Source organism: Acyrthosiphon pisum, chromosome A3 (assembly GCF_005508785.2).
Source record: "Acyrthosiphon pisum isolate AL4f chromosome A3, pea_aphid_22Mar2018_4r6ur, whole genome shotgun sequence".
In the NCBI taxonomy this organism is placed as follows: Eukaryota; Metazoa; Arthropoda; class Insecta; order Hemiptera; family Aphididae; genus Acyrthosiphon; species Acyrthosiphon pisum.
In genome coordinates this window covers 19,975,150-19,986,699 of record NC_042496.1, presented here as the reverse complement: position 1 = coordinate 19,986,699, position 11,550 = coordinate 19,975,150, and the positions used below count along the sequence as shown (strand labels likewise).

The 11,550-nt window shown below is 29.8% G+C and overlaps 2 protein-coding genes across 2 annotated transcripts in view; both read right to left on the bottom strand.

Annotated features, from left to right (window-relative positions):
* Window positions 1-6,422, bottom strand: part of LOC115034405 (zinc finger protein OZF-like) — a 10,351-nt gene extending 3,929 nt beyond the window's left edge. Inside the window, exon 1 of the mRNA XM_029491218.1 lies at window positions 5,504-6,422. Within this exon, the coding sequence (XP_029347078.1) occupies window positions 5,504-6,422 (919 nt within the window). The remainder of the gene's footprint in view (window positions 1-5,503) is intronic.
* A 3,952-nt stretch (window positions 6,423-10,374) lies between these two features.
* On the bottom strand, window positions 10,375-11,304 carry LOC103309951 (zinc finger protein 436-like). Its single transcript, XM_029491217.1, has one exon. It carries the CDS (start codon window positions 11,302-11,304, stop codon window positions 10,375-10,377), a length of 930 nt encoding a protein of 309 aa, XP_029347077.1.
* Window positions 11,305-11,550: the final 246 nt, after the last annotated feature.

Below are 11,550 nucleotides of genomic sequence, written 5' to 3'. Positions count from 1 at the left end.
TCTACCTATATAATGACCGCTTAGATGCTTTTTTATTAATGTCTGTAGAAAAATATGTATTGAATAATTTGAAGGCTGAAGATATTTTGAACATTATTAAAAACTCCCATTATCATACTTTTATAAATTATTATCGTACACATAATTACATAAATATATAATTATTTATAAGATTTAATTTGTCATACTGCTACGCGTAGTGTAGCTGATTTATACATATATGTATTGATATATTTTACATTTTCTTTGTAATCAGCATAAAAAAAAGGTTCCTAAATCCTAATTCTTGAACTACTATACTATTGAGAAAAATATAATATTTTGTTAGTTTAAGTTGGGCCGATAAATGAAGGAAATGGGCTGGCTGCTTACAGAAAATAGTGGGCCGAAACTCTTCCAGTCCGGCCCTGCTTAGGAGCATTGTCCAACAACGGTAACTGCAGTAATGAGTAAATAATATAATCTTTTAGTTTTTGGCGGTATTATAATAGATAGGTAACGTTTGTAATGAATTAAAAAATATCCGTAGTGTATGTACATATTGTATGTTTTTTGAAATATCGTATCGAATTATAGTTACCTACCTATCTATAATCTATGTAATTTTTAATCATGTGGCCTGTCAAATTGCCACAAGTGTCACATGAATAAAATGCACAGATGTTCAAAAATTATGATTTTTCTGTGTGTATTTTAATTTCTATTACTGTTTTTAAAATGGTGTTTTTAGGACATAGCAAATATGTCACATACTCATATCCACGATGATTCTTACCTAAATCTGATCTTCTATGGTAGGCTGGAGATAATTTATATTTACCTATTAACCTACTGATAAACGTTTTGGAACAAACGTCGAACTCCATGGTAGGTACGCGTTATCCGGTTTGATTGTTTGATCATTTTCTAGTAGGTACCAACAGAAAATAACAAAAATAAACGACAAACATGGTCGTAACTAGGCAGTAGGCGGGGAAAAATGCCTAGAACCCCTCACCCCATACTAGTATTTAGCCCTCTATAAGGTTTTACTTTTTAGCCCCTCCGAATAAGTTCGTATTAAGAACCCAAATCCTAACGAAAAATGAAAAAAGTGTGTAAAATAATTAATAATAATAGGTATTATAATATATAATATACGTGGATTTACCAAGTACGAATTTATCGCAGTATTGGTCATAGCCTTCTCGAAAGAAATGTGCAAGCCTGAAAAGCTAATAATAATTAACTTAATTTTAACTTTTTAACCTATACCCAGTCTATACCAAGGCTTCCTCCTTGGTAATGTGTATAGCTTATCTGCTTATTAGCTTCAACTTTCAAGCTTATAATATAAGTTATAACTCCCCTATTATATATATATATTATTTCATTACCTTTAAATAGGTACCCGTAGTGGCGTACCTAGGTATTCTTGTAATAAAGTTATTAATAGCAGAGTGCGAAATAAATTCATTTCCCTGTGCCATGATATCAGATCTAAAATTTGAATGTGCATATTTTTGCATATTTGATAGATTTTGCTGGAAAGTGCTTATTTTAAAATGAATATGCTTATTTTGCATATCTTGCATATTTTCACAATTTTTTGTAAAATAAAGTATTTGAAAAAGAATAACCAGTGTAACTTGGAATTTATTAAATTAAATTTCGAATATTTACCCAAATTTTTGGAAAAGAAAGGAATAAAATTATCCAATTCATTAAAAACTGTCGAAGATGCAAAAAATAAAATTGTTGATTCCGTCGTTGTTAAAATTGTTGAACCGTTTTTCCTTAATTTTTCATTTGTTTTTCACGGCGTTTTTGAAAACTACTGGAACTTTTACTTTTGACCCCCCAAAGTACCAACTAGATTCACTTTTCTATCAGAAAAGATACTGTTGAAGAAAATCCAAGCACTTTTACTGTCCTAAAAGGTGATGACAGACACAAAAAAAATTTTAAAGTAATAATAAAATATAAAGAATAAAAACACATATCATTGTTAAATCAATACATTCATCGTTCCACTCTGCAGAATCTAAAGTTTCTAGTAGTTTTCAAAAGCACCGGGAAAAATAAAGAGTTAAGGAAAACGGGAATTTTACACAAAATCGGTTTTGGTTTTTGGTGTAACTCGTAGGTATACCTACATGAAATTATCATTGAATGTTTATATTAGCATTTAATTTCTATACTTTATTCAATGTTCAAAATATTTTACTTGTTTATTAAACTATCTTAATATGCACAACTCTTTCAATATATATTAGGTATATACATATATACAACTTTCAATATTTATTTTACACTTGATTTTCTAATAGACTTTTAAAGTTTAGATTTGGAAGGGAACAAAAAGTTTTATTCATCTCTAGAATATATTAATAAAAACACAGTTTTAAACGAATAAAACTTAAATATCTATACAAACTATTTTTAAATACACAAAATCTCTTATAATTTAACTATACAATTGTCCAACTTAAATCTACAAAATAAAATCCAAATTCTATAGTAACTGAATTTTTTGTATAGTAACTGATTTGTTATGAATGTATGACTAATAGTATTTTTGAAAAAAGTTGTAGGTAATACAATCTACAACCATAACTAATATATACATTGTATAATAATTTTAATATTTTAGCCAATTAGCTAATACTCTCCATCTGCATTTGGATATGAAAATATTTTAACTGCTGTTTAACATTGAGAGAGGAAGCAATACGTCCATTAACGTAAACTCTAGACAATATAGGGTTGTGTTAACGAATTAAAAAATATCCATAGTTATTTGCTAAGATTTCTGAAATGTAACACAATAAATTAATTTCTGGTGCGAGCAATTTTGATACGATCGATGAGAGTGTAACGCCAGACGCCAGTGAGGACTGCATATATTACACAGCTAGGTATTCAAGATTTTATTCACAACGGACAATCATAGTCAATAGTGTGAACTATATATTATGGTTTGACTTTTGTATGTCCCCAACGCACGAGCTGAGGAATTGAAACGTTTACGATGTATTGATATTTTTATGAGTTTTCGTCCCCTACCTTGATAATCGAACGTTATCGTTAATGATTTGATGTTTATGAGTTATGCGTCATAATGGCATTAATAGTAACAAATTTAAAAACATTTGGTATGAACACCTACGTGTATGTTTTGTACAATTACCGCTTGATGAGAATTTTTTTTCACAATGGTCGCACTCGTAAGGTCTTTCACCTGAGTGTATTCTATAACCAAATGTGATTGTTGAGTAAATGATCGGCCACAAATGTTGCAAGCATAATATGGTTTCTCCCCGGTGTGCGTTCTTTTGTGTCTAACCAAATCTATTTGTTGAATAAATGAATTTCCACAAACAACACACACATATTATAGCCTCTCCCCGGAATGCGTTCTTTTATGTGAAACCAATGTTGACTTATGTGAAAATGAATTTCCACAAACGTTGCAAGCATATGGTTTTTCCCCGGTGTGCGTTCTTTTATGTATCACCAGATGATCTTTCCTCGAAAATGAATTTCTACAAACATTGCACGCATATGGCCTCTCCCCGGTGTGCATTATTTTATGTACAACCAAATGCGATTGTTGAGTAAATGATCGGCCATAGTTGAATTATTAACAGAATAAATATGGTCAGAAAATTTTAGTCTGTAGTAAAAATGAATACCTAAGTATTTAATATTATACACTCTCTAAAGGAACACAATTACAAGGTAAATTTAAATATTTACAAGGAATTTGCTACGAATTTTTAACTCAAAATGATTTGCACATTTTAGTGATTTTTTATGTATTTTGCCAAATTTGAACTTTAAATGCTTATAAAATTTTTTTTAACTGCCATTGTATCAATATATTTGAAGCTTTGTATTAAATTTTTAAGGTTTTCGACCCAACGAATAAAATTTTTTATTGGCTTTTATAGAAAAAAAAAAACTATAAGAATTGGAATCTTAAAAGTCCGCAAACAGCTCATATAGCAAGTTAACATATTTTGAATAATTAAGGTGAACATTTTTATGTATATATTCAGTGTAAATTTCATGTATCTACAGTCATTTGTTTTCGAGTTACAACAAAAACCAAAATCGAGTTTGATGAAAACCGTTTTTCCTCAATTTATTTGTTTTTCCGTTGGTTTAGAAAATTACTGGGAGTTTGACCTCTCCAATGCACCACCTAGATTCACTCTTCCATTGCACACGATACTGAAGTTTAAAAAAGCATTATTTCGACTACTTATCGTGTACAGATAAAAAATTTAAAAAACAGATCATTGTAAAATCAATGGCTCCGCTCAGAATCTAAAATGTATAGTAAGGTTTTTCACAAGTTATTAATATTGTAACCAAAAACTCAAATTTACAAAATATATGGACACTTTTTGAGCTATAAACCGTGAGGCTATATATATATTTACAGTTATTAATTTTTCAAGCACACCAAACAAAAACAGGTTTTTGAAAATTTCCGGTTTTCTTAATATTTTTTTTTTCCTGATGATTTTGAAAACTATTCCAAATATTTTTACTTTTCACACACAATAAAGAACTGGAACAATTTTTTAGATGAAAATTTAAAATAGCACTGACATACATCATTGCAAAATCAATACGTTCGAAATAATTCTAAACATTTTTTAAACAAAACTGTTATTATAATATAGAATACAACTTTTAATTTTTATTATTCAAGTATCGTCTAAAGATTAAAATAAATTACACAAAAAATACCTAATTTTATAAATTCTACAAACTGGATTTAGTTCTTATTTAATATGATAAGTATAATATAGTTACGAAATCAAATTGAACAACAGTCTATAGTTATTCTATATATATATATACATTATATTATTTTCTAATTTTAGACGAGTAGCTTATACTCGCTATCTGCTCACAGAATAATTCTACGGTAGAGAATATTTACATTGATAGTAGCAATACATCCATTACTGTACACGTTTGGTGTTTAATATACTTATAATAACGATTGTAACAAATTAAGAAATATCCGTAACTTTTTTGTAAGCTTTAAGCTTTTTGAAATATCGCAACAATATATGTTTTTCAGCGTGCGTGTTTTTATAGTGTGGTTGAAATGGTTGAATAGAGTAACTTCTACAAAAAAGCAAATATCACAAATGTCGAACGCGCGATGTTTCTGACCTACTTGCGATCTTCGTTCAAAGAGTTTACATAAAATGATGTAAGAACGTGTTGGTACAAGCGTCTCACTCAAGAGTAAGAAGATTTCCCGGTGCGACCAATTTCGAGGACGATCGATGAAAGTATAAGGCCAGGCGCCAGTGGGAATCGCAGTTACTATACAGCTATATACAAGGTTTTATTCACAACGGACGATCGTCGTTGAGAGTAAGAACTATATGGTTTTGTTTCTTGTTCGTCTCGAACGCCCGAATAGACGAATTCAAACGTTCATAACAAGTTTAAAAACATTTGATATGAACTCTTCGTATATGTTTTGTACACTCACCACTTGCTGAGAACTTTTTTTCACACTGGCCGCACTCGTATGGTCTTTCGCCTGTGTGTATTCTGTAATGTACAACCAAAGCTGATTGTCGAGCAAATGATCGGCCACAAACGTTGCACGCATATGGTTTCTCCCCAGTGTGCGTTCTTTTATGTCTATCCAATGTTATCTTTTGCGAAAATGATTGACAACAAACGTTGCAAGAATATGGCCTCTCCCCAGTATGCGTTCTTCCATGTACAACCAAATGTGCTTGCTGCGTAAATGATTGGCCACAAAAATCGCACACATATGGTTTCTCCCCAGTATGCGTTCTTGTATGTGAAACCAATGTTGACTTATGCGAAAATGAATTTCCACAAACTTCACACGCATATGGTTTCTCCCCAGTGTGCGTTCTTTTATGTGAAACTAATGTTGACTTATGCGAAAATGAATTTCCACAAACATCGCACGCATATGGTTTCTCACCGGTGTGCGTTCTTTTATGTATCACCAGACGTTCTTTCCTCGAAAATGAATTTCCACAAACATTGCACGCATATGGCCTCTCCCCAGCATGCGTTCTTTTATGTATATGCAATTTAGATTTACAACTAAACGTTTTAAAACAAACGTCGCACTGGAGAGGAGTGTTTCCAATGAGAACATTTTCGTGACTGTGTACACCGTTGACGTTGTTAAATGTTTGATTACAATATCGGCCAAAATATATGCCCGTTTCGGTCATAGTGCGATATTCTGACGTATAATCGTCTCGAGAATCAAAAAATTCTAATTTCTTTTCGCCGTCTTCACCAATATCTTTATTACTATCATATGTTTCCATAACCATGGCCACTGATTGGGGGGAATCGTTTTTTGAATATTCTTTATCTGACGTCGATTGTTTACGTTTATTAATTTTTTTCTGTGACATTATTTCCTTTGACGTTACTGCCTATCAAAGATTAACAGATAAGATACATTAGATAGTCTCAAATTACATACACGAAATAGTACAATAACATTTGAAGCTAGGAAAACATAAAATGTTATGAATTTTTAACCACAAAATAACTTACAAATTTTAATATTTATAATTTTTTTTTTTATTTTTAATGAACTTTAAACGCTACTAAAAGAAATTTTGATTAGTTTATTTCGCTTTTTAGTTGGGCCAAGTACAAACTGACTTAGAACTATTTATTAAATTTACAAGCTGTTTAATTAATAAGCACTAAGCAGTAAGTTTATCATATTACATAAAACTCTATAAATAGCACATAGTATAAAAAATTTGAATTTGCATATTCCCCTGAAAGTTCCAGAAGATTCAAATGTACTTCCACAAAACACCCACAAAATTGATGAATGAGACATTTTTACTGCTCCAAAAGGGTCATCCTAAGAGTTTTGGGTGTAGGTAATGAATAATTAAAACAGTAATTACTATTGATAAGATGATAAACATGATGATAATCTAGCATTCTATGGATTTATTTTTAGGGATAGTGGAGGGTTGGCCCGGCCTTAATAACAAAGGACTAAAATATATTGAAATCCGTTATAGCCTCATAATTTAAATTATCTTCCCTCTCTCTTGTATCACTCTGATCTTACATTTATGTCATGGAAAAACATTTTTAAGAAAGTAATTCACAGTTATAATATGTATAATTATAATGATTTATTCATGTCAAATTTAAATATTAATATGCATAAAAAATAATAATAAAATACTAAAAGATTATACAAACCTTAATAACTTTTTTCTGTTCCTTCTTTTTATTTTTTAATAACTTTTGAAATCTACAAAAGAATAGAATAATTAATTTTTTAACATTGCAATACAATTTTAGCCAAAAAAGATTAACTAATTTTACTCAATTATCATGCTCACAATTCAGGGTACCCTCCATCACAAACTTTTGAAATTCTTGAATTATAAGAAGTGTTGATCATAGAAGAATCTGTAAAAACAATGGAATAATATAATAGAACATTTCAACACAACATAATACAATAATTTATAGTAGAAATTAAATTTAATATTTAATGTCTTAATTTTGATGCAGTAAAAATTACATTCATTTTTATTAGTTAAATTATATTTTTTTAGGATTTAATCATTGGTAAACTAATGAATTCCAATCAATAGATTTTTGATATTTTATTGTAATTCAAAAATGAATAGTAGACACTAGGACATTTCCATCAATGATTATACCTGTATTTTCCATACATGATACACTTTTCAAAATATATTGTCACTTTTTGTGCTAATATAATACATGAGATTTTCGATTTTTTTAAAAATTATTGTCGATAAAAAATATTTTACTGGTTCAAAAGGCTTGAAAATTTTATGTAATTGTATTTTTTTTAATAGCAGTACAAAAACATTAAATGTGTATCTTTAAGGATGATTTTTTTTGATTTTTTCAAATTTTAACAACATTTATTAAAACCAAAAAATGTGTACATTTTTTTGTAGTTTAAGTATTAAAAATGTCGATTAAGATTTCTCATAGGTAGTTAATATTGTAACCAAAATCTCTAAAAAATATATTCTGAATTTAATAAAATTCATTATAACCACAAATATTTGGACATTGTTTTTGAGTATTTAAGTATATATTAGAATTGTATAACAACATGTGGGTACTTGTCACTTAACTCCTTTAAAATATATAAAATCAAATGTTTTTGCAAAAATTAATTCAACATACTAATATACTATTAGTATAAATTAAAAATGTAATGCAAGCATCCTCTTAATTAATTTTAATAGCAGTTCAAGTTTTACCAGAATTTGTTAAAATCATGAAAACATTTGTTTGTAGTTTTAATTAGGTATTAAAAAGGTGAGCAAGTGGGTGTCGCTCTGCTGTACAGTAGGACAGTAGGTTATAAGTGGGTTACGGTAATGGTCACCAGTCTTGTAAAAGATACTTTTAAAAAGTACAGATACAGATACTTATTTTCAAAAGTATTTAAAATACGTATCTGAATACTTGGGAAAAAAAGTATTGAAGTACAAATACAAATACTTTTAAAAAGTATTCACAGATACTTTCAAATACTTTTTTTTTTTTAAATGTATTTTACCTTTTTACCCTGGCCTAATAAGTAATGACTTTATAGATAAATTGAATCATTAGTAAACCGAATTAATTTTTTATTTTAGCACCATCTAGTTTTAAATGTTAAAAAATATAATAAAATCAGCACGATACAAATGGCGTATTGATACTTGATGCGTTTAAGTTTTAACTAGAACACAAACCATAGTCGAAGGGGCCCCGTTCTTACAATGTCCGGTTAAAGTTAACCGACACTTAGTCGGACATTGTAATAGCCCTAAAGGCCTAAAATGGTTACAAATGTAAAATGTTATTCAATCATATTCTGCGATAATGCAAGAACGGATACCAGGAATAACCGAATGCGGGTTGCGTGTATTATGTCTATAATTCGAGTAAAAGTATTTCAAATAGCGAAATTTTATTAGGAAATCGACGGACGTATACATTCAATTAAATTATAAACCACTAAAAATATTACAATATACTATACCAAAATACAACGATGAACGATCCATAAATAAAAATGTTGTACAATTTCAAATTTGTATTATTTTATTTAACTTTGGCGTCACTATAAATAAAGTAAGACGAAAAAAGTATTTAAAAATAGTATTTGATTTTAAATACAGATATTCTCAAAAATGTATTCAAATACTGTGCCCAAGTACTTTTTTCAAATGTATTTAAAATACGTATTTCAGTACTTAAAAAGTATTTGAATACTTTTACTCAAGTACTTTACAAGACTGATGGTCACTAATGGATGGAGTTAAATTTGAATTCAATGATATAAATATATATCATTGTATTCGTGTATGTAGTCAGCTTATCGCCTATGATATTACAAAGTATATTAATTGATGATATTATTGTGAATAAAATAGTTTATTTACCTATTTATGAACCTTATTTTAAATTTTCTATCCTTAGCTATACATTTTTCACTACAAAAAATTTATAAATGATGTCAAAATTCAAACTTTAAATGCTTATAAAAAAATGTGTGCTTAAGTATTTTTAATATTTTTCGCCTGTTTTGGTAACAATATATCAGGAGCTTTGTATTTAATTTTCACGCTTATTTTACCAAACAAATAACATTTTATTGACATTTATAGACGAAAAAAACTAAAAAAAATTGAAAATGTTTCTAAACAGCTCAAAACGAATTAAAATATTATGTTATTACAGTTATTTATTTTTCAATCACACCATACAAAAGCAAGTTTTTCAAATTTCTGACTTTTTTAATATTTTTTTTCCTGATGATTTTGAAAACTATTCCGAATATTTTAACTTTTCACCCACCAAAAAGAACTGGATCAATTTTTTAGATGAAAATTTAAAATAGTACTGACATACATCATTGAAAATTTAATACATTCGAAATAATTCTAAACAAATTTAAAAAAAAAATGTTACTATAATATATTATACAACTTTTAATTTTTATTATTCAAGAATTGTCTAAAGATTATAAAAATGTACACAATAAAAACCTAATTCTATACAAACTGAATTTAGTTCTTATTTAATATGATTAGTATAATATGTTAAAAATCAAATTGAACAACAGTCTACAGTTATAACTTATAACTAATATAGGTATACAAGTGCGACCAATTACAAGGACGATAGATGAAAGTATAAAGCCAGGCACCAGTGGGCATCGCAGCTACTATACAGCTGTATACAAAGTTTTATTCACAACGGACGATCGTCGTTGAGAGTGAGAACTATATGGTTTTGTTTCATGTTCGTCCCGAACGCCCGAATAGACAAATTCAAACGTTCATAACAAGTTTAAAAACATTTGATATGAACTCTTCGTGTATGTTCTGAACAATTACCGCTTGTTGAGAACTTTTTTTCACACTGGCCGCACTCGTATGGTCTTTCACCTGTGTGTATTCTATAATGTACAACCAAAGCTGATTGTCGAGCAAATGATCGGCCACAAACGTTGCACGCATATGGTTTCTCTCCAGTGTGCGTTCTTTTATGTCTATCCAATGTTGTCTTCTGCGAAAATGATTCACAACAAACGTTGCAAGAATATGGCTTCTCCCCAGTGTGCGTTCTTCCATGTCTAACTAATGATGACTTAAGCGAAAATGATTGACAACAAACGTTGCAAGAATATGGCTTCTCCCCAGTGTGCGTTCTTCCATGTCTAACTAATGATGACTTAAGCGAAAATGATTGACAACAAACGTTGCAAGAATATGGCTTCTCCCCAGTATGCGTTCTTCCATGTCTAACCAAATCTGTTTGCTGCGTAAATGATTGGCCACAAAAATCGCACACATATGGTTTCTCCCCAGTATGCGTTCTTGTATGTGAAACCAATGTTGACTTAAGCAAAAATGATTGACAACAAACGTTGCAAGAATATGGCTTCTCCCCAGTATGCGTTCTTTTATGTGAAACCAAAGTTGCTTGCTGCGTAAATGATTGGCCACAAACGTCGCACGCATATGGTTCCTTCCCAGTATGCGTTCTTCCATGACTACCCAAATGATCTTTCCTCGAAAATGATTGGCCACAAACATCGCACGCATATGGTTTTTCCCCAGTATGCGTTCTTTTATGTATATGCAATTTGGATTTACAACTAAACGTTCTAAAGCAAACGTCGCACTGGAGAGGAGTGTTTCCAGTGAGAAAATTTTTGCGACTGTGTACACCGTTAACGTTGTTAAATGTTTGATTACAATATTGGCCAAAATACATACCTGTGTTGGTAATAGTGCGATATTCTGACGTGTGATCGTCCAAAGAATCAAACAATTCTAATTTCTTTTCGTCGTCATCGTCAATAGGATTAATACAATCATAATATGTCTCCACATCCATGTCCACTGGTTGAAAGGGAATCGTTTTTCAAATATTCTCTATCAGACGTCTGTCGTTTACTTAATTTTTTCGGGGACACAAGTTCTTTACTAGTAACGGCCTATAAAACATTTTTTCGAAATA